Source organism: Hippopotamus amphibius, chromosome 9, assembly GCF_030028045.1.
Source record: "Hippopotamus amphibius kiboko isolate mHipAmp2 chromosome 9, mHipAmp2.hap2, whole genome shotgun sequence".
Taxonomy (NCBI): domain Eukaryota; kingdom Metazoa; phylum Chordata; class Mammalia; order Artiodactyla; family Hippopotamidae; genus Hippopotamus; species Hippopotamus amphibius.
This window is the reverse complement of record NC_080194.1, coordinates 96,670,309-96,686,393: the sequence shown is the minus strand read 5'-3', so window position 1 is coordinate 96,686,393 and position 16,085 is coordinate 96,670,309. Positions and strand designations below refer to the sequence as shown.

Sequence of the window (16,085 nt, the reverse complement as noted above, 5' to 3'; positions counted from 1 at the left end):
GGCATCTCTGGAATCTGTGGGATTTGGGGGATATTTTTAGTTCTTTCTACTTTTCTGTATGTTAAAATTATTTATCATTGGTATGAAGGAAATATTACAGAAATAAACGTTGTGAAAGGTAGATCTGGGGGAGGAAGTACTTTTCAGGGGTCCTGTATTTTAGCCTTTGGTTTGGCCCACCTAGTCTGGTACACAGGAGGGGGGAGGGAGGGGTGCTAGCCTCTCCAGTAATGGAGGCTGGCTGCTTAGCCAGCAGAGAATGGGTTTTTAAAGAGTGATACAGCAGTAGAGAATCTGACCTTTAAAGAAAAATGGAGTGCTTGGTGATGTTGGTGCATTGATGCTTTGAACATAGGCAGGCAGACTTTCTCTGGGAGGGTTTCACTGAGCTGGGCTAATAGGTTAGTCCAGCAGCATCTAGAGCACTGTGAGCTCCTGATTCTACCTCACCTTTTGTTCCTTAAACATGCAAGCCTTGCTTGAAACATGTTTATCTTCACCCTGCTCCCCCACCCTCTTCTGTTTAAAATAACAGCTGGAAGATTCATTGAAACTCTTTGCTTGGCACCTCAGTGATATTCTATATTAAAATCGTTAAGAATTGAGGTTGTATGCCCTTCTAAGAAAATATTGTTTAATATTGTGCCTATACCATAAAACCTACATTAAAAATCTTGGTTATCTTTATAAAGAGACCACAGATTTCAGCATTTATAAACAAGAAAACATTTTCCATCGGTTATTTTGGAAAATCCCTTCCAAACATCTGTGCTTTTCTTCTAACTTAGGTTGCTTCCCGCCTCCTTCCCCTGAGATCTGTTGCCTCTCTGTGGGAGAGCGAACTTCATAGCCGGTATAAAATAAACAAATAAATAAACAGACAAAACCAAAACCAAACCCCACGACAGCAATCCCCATCGCTCTCCAAATTTCTAATTTCCTGCACCTAAAAAAATTAAGTCCTAGGCTATCCTTATAATTCAAGGATCTTGGGATCTAAATGGAGGATTCGACAACTTTGAAACCCTATGCACGCCGGAGATTTTATTTTTATTATCTACTAGTTTTTAAAGTATCCAACCTTCCTGATTAAGGAAGTCTGGATGGCTGCAAGGACCGTGGAGGCGTAGGTGAGAAGTGTGAAAAGAAGAAATCCTAGTTCTGCCTGGAAGACTGCGTGTGAAAGAGCCCGACTCCTCCGGCAACTCCAGGCCGCGTTTTGCAGGCGGCCGCATCTGCCTCCCCTGTCTCTCTTACCTCCTTGATGTTCGGCACTATTTGTGGCCGGCGTGGTGGAAGGACACAGTGAGGTTCTCACCCCCGCCCCCCGCTCCCCGCTCCCATCCCCAGTTCCATCAAAGCGAACCCAGGCCAGCGCAAGGATCTCTGAGTTGCGAGTGTGCTGAGGCTGTGACTGTCACTCATTCTCCGATCAGCGCGTGAACGCAGCGCGGTAGCGGCTGGCAGGAAACAATTCTGCAAAAATAATCATACTCAGCCTCGCAATTGTCTGCCCCTAGGTCTGTTGCTCTGCCGCCGTCCACACTCGCTGCAAGGGGGGGCAGAGAATTTACCGCGGCAAGAACATCCCTCCCGGCCAGCAGATTACAATGCTGCAAACTAAGGATCTCATCTGGACTTTGTTTTTCCTGGGAACTGCAGGTACATTTTCAAAATTACTATTCTTAATTTGATTTGCTAATTGCCCCCTTTCCCCCTACTCCTTCTCCGAGGAACGCTGATATTTGGAGCGGAATGCTAAGGGTGGTCATTTTCGTTGAGCTGAGGAAGGAGCGCGTCGCCCTTGTTGCCCAGCCGAACCCCGCGCCCCCCGGGCTGCCTGGACCCGGGCAGCCTCCCCGCTCGGCGAGCGCCGGGCGCCCCTCCAGCGCGCCCGCCCTTCCTACTTTGTGTGCCCGCGGCGCTGGGAGCGCAGCCGCCCGCTCCCGGGGACGCTGCGGCCGCGCCGGTGATGGGCAGCGCTCCATCCCCGAAGGCGGGTGGCGGGGCGGGGGATGCCGCGGTTCGGTGGTGCAGCCGCACAGGCTCGGGTTCGGTGGGGGCTTGTCAGCCCCGGCTCCGCGAAGAGTGAACAATAAGGCCGGGGCAGCCGCCCCCGATCGTTTTTTCCTCGGGTCTAATAAAGTGGGGCTCGCCGCCTTTGCGCCTCCCCCAACCCGACCGAATAACGGTTTGCAAAATGGGGCGAAATGGGCAGAATCTCATGGCTGTGTGGCTGTTGTTGCACCCCAGTCGAAATGACGTTAGTTTTTCATTTGCCAAATTGCTGGTTAGTTGCAAAGCCTGCTCTCGGCCCGGAGCAAGGAGGGATGGGAGGGTCGAGCGCCGCGTTTTGACAGGAGGAAGTGCGGAGGGGCGGAGGGCGAGGAGGGCGTGATCAGGGCTGCCTGGTGTGTGTGTGCGCGTGTGTGCGCGCGTGTGCCTTCACACGCACCGCGAGCCCTGTGTTGCACGGTGCGAGAGAAGAATGGCAGGTAGCCGCCCGAAACACCTCGCCCCAGTCTCCTTTCTTTGGGCGAGGTTCCTGATCCTGGCAAAGTGCGAACAATAGGGAGCTGGGAGGAAGACAGTAGTGATGCTGCCGCGGGTGGCGGGGGCTGCGCCGCCGCCCAGAAAACCTCGGCGGCTGGGAGGGAGGTTTATTTCATTGGGGGTATCTCCATCCCGGCCTCCCTGGAAGATTCTTCTGTGCGTGTCCACTCTCCCCTCCAGCTCACCCCACCCCACCACGCCCCACCTCAGGATTTGCGTTTTGGAGCTGACGGACGGGAAGGGGGAAGAAAAGCAGCAGGGGCCGCAGAGAGCTGGGTGGGGTGGGCAGACATTCTGGGCGGGGGGCGTATGCTGGGACGCGCCCGAGGAAAGCCGGGCGGAGGGGTCTGTGTGATGCGGCCGCTGCCAGGTGCCGCTGGCGCTGCCCTAGACGGCCGAGCCTGCCTGGGTTGGGGAGCTCGCAGGGCGGGCCGGGGAGCACCCCACGCGCCCCCTCCCCGGGCGGCACGGGAGCTGCGCTCGGCCGCCGCCTCCAGCCAACTCGGGTCCCTCCCATGGCGACCAATCAGAGAGAGGCTGGCTGGGCGGGAAGCCGCGAGAGGCTTTTATTTCGGCGCGGGTGGCGGCCGGGAGCTGCCAGGACGGTCTCCCGGTGCTCCAGCCTAACGGTCTCGCTCACCCCCGCCCCGAGGAACCCCGCCCTGCGGCCGGTCCGCTGCCTGCCCCGCAGTTTCCGAGGAGATAAAATGGAGTCGAGATGGTCACCGGGAGGTCTCCTGGTCCGGCCCGCCCGTGCATGCCCCCTCGCGCCTCCTTCACGCCGGCTTGGAGCATCCCTCCCGCCCCGCCGGTGTACACACACACACACACACTCTCACACACTTGGAGCATCCCTCCCGCCCCTCCGGCACACACGCACACGCACGCGCCCGCGCGCGCTCCTAACAGTCCCAGCTGAAGCGTGCTGGGAGGGTGCTGAGGCTGGGCGCACTGACGCGCGTGCGCTGACCGGCGGGCAGGGGGCGAAGCTGGGGGCGGGGCCATGGCGGGAGTGGCGAGGTTCCCAGTGGGGGGGCCAACCCCAGCTGGCCTCTCCATGCGTACCCGCCACCCCCTGGCCGGAGGCCGCCCAGGGCATGCGCTTTCCCATCGTGTCCGTGGGTCTCCCTGGCGCGATTTCCCCGCATGGCACGCGGGTGTGTGTGTCTGGGGCTTCTTTTCCTCTCCGTGGGGGCGTGACGGTAGAAACCTGATCTTTGGTGGGTCTTTGGAGGGGGGATCGCCCAGCCGTCCTTTCCAGCGTCGTGATGGGCGTAACTCTTGGTGTTGGGATCCCCAGGGAATCCCAGATTGGATGTTCTTGTCTGCCCAGGCAAGGGGGGCATTCTGACCGGTGTTCTCTGGAAGGAAAGCGTCCCCACGTTCGTAGCTCTAGCAAGGTGAGGATGGGAAGAAGGCAGAAAGGAAACACGTACAAGGCTGCTTAACAAAAGAAAGAAGTTGAGCGGATTTCCGATGAGAAATAATTTTCCATTAAAGTATTGTTTTTACCATAGCTTAAGAAAAGTGGAGGTTCAAGTCAAAGGATCAGGTCAAAAATAAAAACAAAAAAGCAGAGCCACACATATGTTTTGTTGTTGTTGTTGTTTGGCTTCCAGTGTTTATCATCTCCAGGGACAATGGTTGTTCAGTCTCCGCTCCGTTGGGCGCACGTGAAAATTTAGGTATAAGGTGTGCTCACCTTAATATACCAAAGGAATCAGGTCTGCTGCCCCTCTGTCATTTTGGTGTCTTCTGCTCCTTAGGAGTAAAGTGAAAGGTTGTGGAATTACATAGCAAATTTGAGTTTATTCTAACAGCAGTTTTAGATGTTTTGTGGAAAAATTGTTTGAGTGATCTGGAATGGTTGTTAAATCATATGTTTATTTGATAATTTTACAATTCTCTGTCAATTTAACTTGGAAGAGTCAAGGAATGATCAGGACTGGTTTTCTAACAAGTAGCACCAGATTAAGAACAAAGAACACCTTTGCTACCCAGAAGCTAGCTTGAACGTGTGATCATTTATTAAAGGAATTCAGGTATATTTCAGCACAGTTTGCTGTGAATACAGTTATGGTGAGCTATATTTTTTCATTGGTTTTCATTTTAAGTTAAGTAATGTATCTTTCTGAACAAAATTTAGAGGAATATAATAAAGCCGTATTTAAGAATGTGGGAAACCTTTTACAACTCTATCCAAAACCCAAAAAGTTAATTTTCTTTCAACAACTACTAGCATATTTTAAAATGTGGAAAAATAATCTAAACTTTATTTAAAATTCAACAGAGTTAAAGAAAAAGAACAAAATCCAGACAATGTAGATGTTTGGCCTGTCATTTATTTAACAGTTTTTGCGTTGCTATTTCTATGACAAAGATTCTAAAGATCTACCAACTGGGGCTACATTTTCATTATATAACACTTAACATTGTTTTTTAGTGTCAGTTTTTCAAGAATCTCCCCCTGTCTTCCCCCAGCAGATTGAACTTGGTGACTTCTTTCCAGATACCTTTACCCAGGATCTTTTTTTTTTTTAAATAATGCTAAAGTAGCAGAAAATAGCAGGATACATGCTTGTTCAGTGAAGGTGGTTCATCCAAGTCTCTGTCCTAATTGATTAAACTAAGGGTTTGTGGATTTAAATGGTGATTGTTTATCTAGCTTGGTAGTTGGAGAATTAAGGTAGTAATTGTTTGCAAAAAAAAAAAACAAAACAAAACCCACAAAATTATGGTGTGGGTGTGCTATTAGCAAGGACTGTAGGTGCATAGTCAAGGCAGCAGTAAGAGAGAAAAATTAGTCACTGGAACCCTGAATTCTGAGAGTTTTGCATAGTGCTTTTTTTGGGAATACATTTATCATTAATTGACTTCCTCAGGTAATGTCATTTAATGTAAGTAATCTACATCTATATTTTTGCTGTCATGGGGAACAACATCTTAATTGCCTTTCAAAATAAATAGCACCATTTTGTCATTCAAATACTAATCTTTAGACATGACAGATGTTTTTGTTTGCTGCAGAACTCAGTTTCGTAAATTACAGGCAGCATCTTGTAAACTTTACAGTGCTTGAAATACAGACTTTGAATTTCTGATCCAAGCACTGAATTTTCTAAGGCGACAAAGCCTCTATTTAATATTAGTTTGATGAATTCCCCACGTTCACATCTTCAGAGTTAAAGAACTGGGGCTGCTTTCCAGACTGAAAGGGACTTCAGTGCCGCTGGCAGACCTCCAAAGATATTTTACAGACAGTCCTTCCTGTCTTGGTGGAAAATAAGTGATTGACTACCTGTTGCCAAAGAATGGTTTGAACTTTCCCTGCTGATCTTGGGTTTGTGGTGCTGGAGAGCAGAACCAATCTGCAGGGCGGGGGAAGAAGGGTCTGGCACCTGCCCCAGTCAGTCTTCTGGGAATAGTCACCCTGGGAGGAGACAAAGGCATTTTAAAAAGGCTCTCCTACGCTATTTAAGTATTGAGTTTTTGAGCACACACATGTCTAATGCTGTCAACATAAATATTTTAATGCAAATTCCGTAATTGATGTTTTCGGTTTAGTCACCTAACAGATATATAGGCTAAGAAACTTCTGGAACATTAAAAGAAGGGGCAGGAACTTATACACAGCATTTTTTTCCAGTCTTAAAAATGAGTTACAAATTAAACAAAATTGAAAACATGACTCAAGAGGCCATATAATAATGATGGCTATTTGAACTTTGAATCAGGAAGACTAAGGTTAAGATTCCTTTAGTTAAAAAGGGAGATATGATACAATTCAGAGGAGAATTTTATACATCTCTTAAAATACTCAGTGATTCTCTGAGCAGTATTGTCAGAGATGGCCTCTTAGGAAGAGTGAGTGCCCAAGGACCTCTCCGAGTCCTAATGAATAGGTACTTGTGAGATCCAGAGTTTTTCATATGAAAAAAAAGCATGTAGAGAAACTTATCAGTAATCCAGGTAGATGTACTTACTGCCGTAGAGCAGTACAATGCAGAAGTCAATCCGAAAGTCAGAGGCACGTCAGCTCTGGCCCTTTTTGTTGTTACCTCTTGGTGCCCAACCTTAAAACCATTTGCTGATGTACAGGGATGTAAGTTATTTGGCGTTGCCAGTGGTGCCGTTATGCTCTTTTATTTCGCGGTGTTGAAATGCTTCTCTCTGCTGAAGATCCTCATTAGGGCTGTTGCCTTTTGATGTTGGTCTGGGTGCCAAATGGCGGCCTTTCAGGCACTTTCAATACATTACACTTGAAACACTGTTAGGCCATTTCTGCATGCAGCCACCGAGCTCAGTTTTCAGTTAGGTAGACACACTTTTCCCTTTCTGCAGGATGAATTTAGCTTCCAAGCAAACACTCAAAGAGGAACACACTAGAAGGAAAAGACATTTGGTCTATCTTGTGTATGTGTGTTTTTGATTTTAAGAAAACGTTGATTAATAAACCTGTTATGCATCCTTTTTTTCCCACATGTATGTAAATATGCTTGCCTTTCAATTCAGAGATTGCCTCACTGATGTGACTTGAAAGGCTTCTGTATAACCTGTACTCCACTGGATACTCTCGCTGAGTAGTTTTGATTTGTAGCTGCGAACGCTGGCAACATCTGGGCCTGTTTTCCATTCTCCACCATTCCTGAGAGAGCGGATTACCTCACCATTTAGGAATATTCAGAGTGGTGTCACACTGTTAGCGATTGGGTTACAATAGGTATTCTCTTAAATAGTTCATCAGATATGTTTATTGAGTGCCAGCTTTTAAACATCAGCTCTATGGGGAATTACAAAGCACTGCGATGACCTAATTTCTGCTGTCAAGGAACCATGCGAGTAGGAGAGCCTAGAGATTAAGAGTGGCCAGCCACCCTGGGGTGAAACCCCAGGCACACGGATCCTTTATTAGCTGTCTGATCCTGGGCCAGTCGGTTCACTTCTCTAAGTTTGTTTCCTCTTCTGTGAAATGGGAAAATTAGTAATACCTACTTGTTAGAAATCTTGTGAATCTTTTAGAATGCACAGGAGCTGTGTTTATTAAGAATTCTGAAAGAAGGGTGTATATGGATCTAAAAAAATAATTATTCAGACATAGTGCTCTCTTTGTAGATGGATTTAAAAAAGGATGTTATAAGAGCTCTACTTCAATGATTAGAAGGAGATTTTTAAAAATCTGTTTTTAAATATGCCTGCTGTGTCTTGTTGGTTATGGATACTTCAGAGAGAGAGTGGTCTCATTATGAGATTGAAAGCCACTAGCACAGGGCTGCATCTGGGTTTCATGGGGCCTGAAAGGTCTACAACTTTGAAGCCTGTCTTTTTTTTTTTTCTTAGAACTTTTATTGAGATACAGTTAACATACAATAAACTGCATATATTTAAGAGTGTAGTATTTGGTATCCCAGTCTCCCAGTTCATTCTCCCCCAACCCTCCCCGCTTTCCCTACTTGGTGTCCATATGTTTGTTCTCTACATCTGTGTCTCTATTTCTGCCTTGCAAACCAGTTGATTTGTACCATTTTTCTATATTCCACATATATGTGTTAATATACTATATTTGTTTTTCTCTTTCTGACTCACTTCACTCTGTATGACAGTCTCCAAGTCCATCCATGTCTCTACGAATATCCCAGTTTCATTGCTTTTTACAGCTGAGTAATATTCCATTGTATATATGTACCACATCCTTTTTATCCATTCATCTGTTGGTGGACATTTAGGTTGCTTCCATGCCCTGGCTATTGTAAATAGTGCTGCAATGAACATTGGAGTGCATGTGTCTTTTTGAATTATGGTATTCTCTGGGTATATGCCCAGTAGTGGGATTGCTGGGTCATATGGTAGTTCTGTTTTTAGTTTTGCAAGGAACCTCCATACTGTTCTCCATAGTGGCTGTATCAATTTACATTCCCACTAACAGTGCAAGAGCGTTCCCTTTTCTCCACACCCTCTCCAGCATTTACTGTTTGTAGATTTTCTGATGACGCCCATTCTAACCGGTGTGAAGTGATACCTCATTGTAGTTTTGATTTGCATTTCTCTAATAATTAGTGATGTTGAGCAGCTTTTCATGTGCCTCTTGGCCATGCGTATGTCTCCTTTGGAGAAATGCCTATTTAGGTTGATGGCCGTCTTAAAGGAAAATCCAGAACTCTCATGCTTTTGACCATGAGAACAGGTCATCAAGTCTCCATCCCCTCCAGAGCCTTGGAAGGAACCCATGCAATGGAGGAGCCCATGCGAGCATCAGACCTGCCGTAGCAGCTTGCTGGTCTGCCTGGGCCCACCCACTTGAGAATACAAACTAATTGTTCCAGTGTGTTAAACATGTACCTTGTAAAGGTTGTTTGTGTAGTGCTTTGAAGATCAGAACCATGTGTCAACATCAAAGTTATTTTTAAAAAGAAAAAAGCTATTTGACCTTTATTTTATAGAATATCTTAAGTGAGATCTTAGCTGATTTAATATGTCTCACTGCTGATATTTTTGTAAATTACAAACTGGAATAAAATAAGATAATTGCCATTATTATTCAAATGAGTCAAACATAAGTGCCCTATTTGCGAGGCAGGAAGAGGTTTACCAACTAAAGGCATATGATACTGGAGAAGAGACTGAAGGTTTTGTTTTAGCTATCAAAGAAGGGTAAACTGGATATATAATCCCAATAAGTGTATCTTAATCATCACGATACAACTCACAGAGTTTTTGATATGCATTATATCTTTTAATCTTCGTGTATTTTATTCGGTAAATATTTATGGTGGATGTACTGGGTGCTAGGTGCTAGGAATACACTGGTAAACTAAACATACATCATGCCTGTGTGGAGCTCCCAGTCTAATACTGTGGAGGAGTATGGACATTAACAAAGTAATTCACACATCTTATAATTACATATTCTGAGTAAAAACTAAGGAAAGGAGCAAGGTGTTAGGAGAGATTATCGGGGGAAATCCACCTTTAGGTAGTTGGGGGGTGAGCAGGTAAAATTTATATATATACTTTTAAAATTAATTAATTTATTTATTGGCTGTGTTGAGTCTTCGTTGCTGTGCGTGGGCTTTCTCTAGTTGTGGCGAGTGGGGGCTACTGGCCGTTGAGGTGCTCGGGCTTCTTATTGCGGTGGCTTCTCTTGTTGTGGAGCCCGGGCTCTGGGCACCTGGGCTTCAGTAGTTGCAGCACGTGGGCTCAGTAGTTGTGGCTCACAGGCTCTAGTGCACAGGCTCAGTAGCTGTGGTTCTGGGGCTTAGTTGCTCCTTGGCATGTGGGATCTTCCAGGACCAGGGCTCGAACCCGTGTCCTCTGCATTGGCAGGCAGATTCTTAACCACTGCGCCACCAGGGAAGTCCCCAAGCAGCCAACATTTAAAGTACTCTCTGTGAAGTAGGATGGACAGAGGCTCTTCTCATTTTAAAGTGTGGTTGATTGACTGCTTCTCAGCAAATGTTGGTTGAATTACAAAGAACATTCCTGACTTCCTTAATTCAGCAAATCTTCCCGAAACCTTGTGATGGTCAAATAGTTTCGGGAATTGTGCTGGGTTTTGGGTTATGAGGTCAAGTAAGATATGCCTCTGCTTCTAGAGCTTACTGTCTAGTGTTGGGGAGAGACATACTCTAGTTATAAATAGAAACATGAATTAAACGCCATTGGAGCACAAGGAAGGAAGCAGTGAACTCTGCTTAGGGTTCCCTTGGGCTGGGCGTGGGGCACGAGTTTGCCTGCACTGGATGGAGCGGGAAGAAGAGGGGATTCAGCATAAACAGCACGGGGACATGAATATATACAGTCATGTTCGGGGAACAGTGTGGGGTACTTGGGGAGAAGTGCCCAGAGATGAGAAGAAGCAGTTCTCTAAGGCCACATTGTGTTAGGTCTTGAAATAGAAACTGAGGCTAAGAAGTGATTTACACAGGTGAAGCTGGGACGATAACATGTTCGTTGGCTACATCTCATCCTTTTCTAAAGTTAGGATAATTTGAATACATGTAAGCATCGGAATACATGCCAAGCAAATGTGCACTTGCCTGGCCTCTGGGCTGACTGATCTGTTGGAAGTTGAGGGGACAGTGGTAGGTGGAGGGCAGTAGCAAAAGCTTTGGAGTCTGACAGGTCAAGGTTGAGGTCACTGTCACATTCTGCAAGCTGCTGCCCTTCTGAGCCTGCAGAAGGGCTCAGAATAAAATGGAGAAATGACACCTCCCTTACAGATTTTGGTGAGCTTAAATAAAAATCACATATGTAAAACAGGTAATATGCTGTAGGTACTCAATATGTGCTTTTAAAAAGTTCATCCTGCATGGAGGTTTTATCTGAAATCTTTATTAAACAGATGTGCTGCGAATGTGATATGCAGTGTTCTGTGCTGGAGGCTGAGGGGAAAAACAAAATACATTTAAGCAAATTATACTAGGCCTGCAGAGGATTTCAGATGGCTGGGGAGAAACCACTTACTTAGTTCAGATAGTTAGGAAATCCTGAAAGATATTATATGAATAAGTGCCTGGAAGGAAGGAGACAGGTAACAACTGCGAGAATTGTTCAGAAAGGCAAAAATCATCTTAGTTGGCTTAAATGTCTGGAAAAAGACGTGGCAGACCTGGTACTTGATCTGAAGCTCTGGGGACATAAAGATACATAATAGGAGGAGGGACCTAGTTCTCTGTAGGGGGAGAGGCATCTCTCTAGAGGTTGACTGGTATTGAAGAGCAGTGAAAGCAGACTGGGTATTGGGACAGGTCTTATTAAAATCTTAAATACTAGACAAAGGGGGAGGTGCTGCTGGATGTGTAAGATAAATCATTTTTTTAAAATATTTAAAGAGTATAGTCAACTATAGCAATTGAGCATCTGCTGTGCTAGGCTCTGTGTTTGATGGCGGCTATGAATTAGCAGAGAAGTAAGTAGGAGCAAATCAATAGAGATCCTTGCAGTCCTCAAAGGGAGCTTTGGTTTTACGTGGCAGCCACTGTAGTGGGCTAGACAAAATCACGAGTTGCTAAAAGGATTTTTGCTACATTATGAAAGATCCGCTAGATGATGGAGAACCCAGAGGCTAGGAGATAGGAGATAGGAGATAGCAGCTAAAGCTGCTTTGAAGGCCAGTGAAGTCTGATGAAAGTCTTTTGCTTTGTGGCATAGGATGATGTATATTTGCGGAAAGGGCTTAGATTAAAAAGATTTGGGTTCATGATTTGGCTCTGCTACCAACTAGCCTAGTGAATCTGTATAAGCTACTTACTATCTTCAAATTGTAATTTCCTATCTGGATAGGAGAATCAAATAAAATAATATATGTGAAATGTACTGCAAACCAAAACCCTTCTCTATACCTTTTATTAATAGACATTTAGCTGAAAAGTCTTATAAAAATCAAATTTTATGTATCAGAGGGGCTTGTTAAAGAAATCCAACTGTGATATAGTTTATAAAGTAGATAATCTTGGAAAGATACACTTGTAATAGCTTTGGATAAGAATAAAAAAGATACACAGCTGATATGTTGCAGATGACAAATCAACCAGAAGAGGCAGATGATAGGTCCAAAATGCTAGCTGACTAAGAGAGAAAAAAATTTAAACTACAAACCCAAGGGAATGAAATAGTTATGGTACTGTCAGTATGATGAAGAACTGAGAAGAGGGGTTACTTTGGATGAAAGGTGGATAACCTCAGCTTTATATGCATTCGGTTTTAGAAAAAATTGGGACATCTCAGTGTCTTAACTTGTAGGTCTGTATTTCTCAACTGTGGGTAGTGAAATCTATTCAGTTGGCTTCTACTAGCATCAAAAATGAAGGAAGGAAGGAAAAAAAGGAAGAAAGAAGGAAAGGGATAGAAAAGACAGTTTATCTTATGTAGTGAGGGGAGGTATTGTTTTGTGAAACTTCTGTTGACCTGGTTGTGATGGAAAACATATACTGTGTTATGACTCAGGTTAAAAAAGCTAGACAGCTAATCCTCATACATGGGGGAATATAGGACTAGAGAGAAGGTAAAACTATCTGTAGTGCAGAGAAGGGACAGGATAGAGATTTAATGGATTTTGGGGGGAAAGGGAAAAGCGACAACAGTGAAAATACTTATTGAGCATCTCTGCAGTCTGTTAGCTGCAGATGTGAAACAAAACCTCCAAACCCTCAAGTACAATTCCTTGATAGTAAGAGAGCTTACTGTCTCCTGGAGAATGAAAAGACAGCTGGGAATACCAGGTAGCATTTAAATCCAGATACGTGGCTAAGACTGTTGTGACTAGGATTGTCGAGGCAGAATAAAGATTACCTGTGCATCAGGGGGTATTGGAAAACTCTTCTCTGTGTAAGTGAGCACTGAAGGAGGTTCTGAAGTAAGGGTTTAGCGTGGGTAAGGTACGTTACTTATTGCATGTTTGGGAGGAAGTTTGGAGGAAACCCAGCTCAGGAGACCAAGAAGACTGAGAGTCTTAGTCTATATTTTTATCCTCTTTCAAAGTGTAGAGAAAACACCACAAATTACAACTGGTACATTGTGGAGTCTTTACCACACCAGAAGTATTTATGTTGTTGTATTTATGTAGCATCTAGAATGGTATCTTGTCCATAATTTAGAAAGTGATATTGAACAAGTAAGGGGAACCAGAGCCTCCTGGTATGAATGCCTAGGTTACAGAAGGATGATAGTGCTAAGTGGAAGAGTTAGAAACAAATGGCATTTATAAGCATAATCCCAATTTTGTTTTAAAAAATCTCTTTCACTTCTTAAGACTGGAAGAAGATTAATTTTTATACCATCCAGGCTTTCTCTAATGAGCTTCATGTTCAGATTGCAAAACAAATAGTGCAGTAAAAAAGAGGGCAGCAGTGCTTAATGTGGGTAAGAGTATAAGGAGGATGAGACTCAAGTAGCATCTTTGGATTTGGAGGAGAGTGGTAATCTTAGAGTCATTTCAGTCAGGTAGTGAAATTCAAGTTCTTAGAATCAAAAATGAAGGAAGAGCTGATAGCCAGGACACTTGGCCAAAAAGAAGGGGAGAAGAGGTGTTAGTTGGGAAGGCTTCAAGCTGAGGGCCATGCGAGCACATGCACCTGCACACCGAGGGAGAGAACCAGGAGAGATTGGTGAGGCAATGCACATACCTTTTGAAAAATTTCAGGAACATTTTTATTATTGCCAAAGAAATCCCATGCCCATTAGTCATTACTTTTCATGCAAAATCTTTTGAAGTCTGTTCTGCCTGTCACATTCTGATGCATTGCTTTTATCAGATCAGCAAAGTAGTGGAAATGGTTGAGACTGACCACTTTTCTAATGTTCTTTTATTCATATCTCATCTCCAAGTGTCCATTCTGTCCATGTGAGAGACTGCCAATCACCAGTTAAGCTGTGGTTGCTCTATGATAATTAGATTTAGGGCACAAATGGAAACCTTAAAGATCTGCTGTCCTGGGTATGAGAAGATCTAAATTCAATACAAGCACTTTGATTTCAGTTATAAATTATCTTCCTTTTTTAAACTGGGGTATAGTTACTTTACAATGTTGTGTTAGTTTCTGCTGTACAACGAAATGAATCAGCTCTATGCATACATATATTACCTCCCCCTTGGACCTCCCACCCTCCTCCCCATATCTTCCTTTCTTAATTTAATATCTCTTTTTGGTGTTTTGAGGAAGTGCATACTGTAGGGGGTGCCCCCATGGGTCTTTTACATCAAACCTGGTTTTGAAAGGAGACTCTCCTACTGTCCATGACCTTGAGCCAGTAATTTAATCTCTCCAACACTCAGTTTATTTATCTGTGAGACAGGGATAATAATACCCACCTAAAAGAGTTATTGTAAGGACAAAATGAGGTAATTTTATACAACTGTCTGGCATGTAGTAAACTTAGTCATTTTTTTCCCATTTCCCTTCTTTCTGCTAAAGTTCACAGTGAAGGGTGTACAATTACTGTTGGATTTAAGTATTGATTATAATTAGAATCACATTTTCTCCATTTATTTTTCATTCTCTGAGAGTTCAGAGTTGAACTCACAAGTTGCAGCTGTGTTAGAAATACTGTGGCTGATTGCGAGGCTGCTTTACCTGCTGTGAAAGCAAAGGCATCTTGATTTTGAGAAAAGTAGAAGTTTAGAAAACAAATTGGTTTATATAGATTCTACTTTCTATTTCATAGAGTTAATATTAAATCTGCCAATGGTGGAGCCATAATATTTAGTATACTTAAGTAAAGGTTGCTGATAAAGACCCTGTTGGCGACAGCTCATTAATATGGAAGTCATTTGTCTGGCAACCTTTATTTTTTGAAACATGAAGAATGAAGAATTAAGGGAAAGAGTGAAGTGAAGGAATGAAGCCTCTGGATAGCCAAAATACATATCCCCAAAGTCCATGCACTGAATCACACATGGGAAGCCCTGAAAGCCCTTAAACCTTTGTTCAAAAAGAGTCCATATATTCTTAATTAATTACCTGATTCTACCACATTTATAAGGATTCCTAGATTCAGATTAGAATCAAATGAAACATGACTGCCAGGCAGGTACATGGATGGTAAGAAGATGTAGTAACTTGAATGGATGGAAAAATTGTGAGAATCAGACTGAAGAACACAAAAAGCATGTCAGTTATAGCCATTTAGTATTTGGTTAGAAAGAAAGCCCTATACAAATGCCAAGGGAATGTCTATGACACAGTGCAGCATAAGTAATGGCGATTCATAACTAAACCTCATTTTCAAGCAGCAGGCAATAATTATATGCACTCAGTTATTGAGCATGTGTCTTTAGTGTTAGCTCAGTGCTAGGTGCTGAAGGAATTATGACTATTTTTCCATATAGTTGGGAAAATAAAACCCACATAAACATAGGTACCGTTATCTTCACCAGTGGCAAGTTGGAATGAAAGAGGTAATGTAATTAGTGTTACTCATCTGGAAAATTTACTCATGAGGCATCCTAATCCCCAAGGATTTAGGACAAAGGAGATTTCATATTTCATTCTTATAAAATGACTTCGTTACACTATATAGCTTCTCAGCTTGGCTTGACACCCGTAGCTATTTATTTACCGTTAAGATAAGGTGGGTCAGCTAGTATCTCGTTTCTCTGCTACATTAAACTAAATATATCTTGAGATTCAAGATCCTAACTAGTCAAGCAGTTGGAATTAATTGGTTTTCATTCCCCTCTTCTTTCTTGAATTAAATTCTTACTTTTAGCAAAATGCAATGTCTACACTTAAAAAGTTAGTTTTATAAGACTTGTAACAAAAAACATTAGTCCCCCACCCCAATCCTTTCTACCCCTTCTTACCCCTCCTTACCCCTCCAACCTTTGATTCTGACTCCCCTAAAGCAAACACTTTCTACTCATTTAGCTGTTTCCACATTTTTATCTCCATATTTTTCCTTTCTTAATTTTCAGTATTAGGTATTATTGAATTTTTCCTATGGGGGTTTAGTACTCTTACACACTGCCCACCCTCTCCTACTTTCTTTACCTTGGGCTCCCAATATTGTGATTTTTCGGTTTTTGGTTAAACCAATAT

General features: G+C 43.5%; 1 protein-coding gene across 6 annotated transcripts in view; it reads left to right on the top strand.

Moving 5' to 3' along the window:
* Positions 1-1,262: 1,262 nt before the first annotated feature.
* Positions 1,263-16,085, top strand: part of NCAM1 (neural cell adhesion molecule 1) — a 310,065-nt gene continuing 295,242 nt past the window's right edge. For 5 of the 6 annotated variants that reach the window (XM_057749796.1, XM_057749799.1, XM_057749794.1 and 2 more), the window contains exon 1: positions 1,363-1,662. In XM_057749796.1, the coding sequence (XP_057605779.1) occupies positions 1,611-1,662 (52 nt within the window). In that variant the 5' untranslated portion in view covers positions 1,363-1,610. Of the gene's footprint in view, positions 1,663-16,085 lie in introns of all 6 variants that reach the window. The other variant, XM_057749795.1, reaches the window with a different exon arrangement.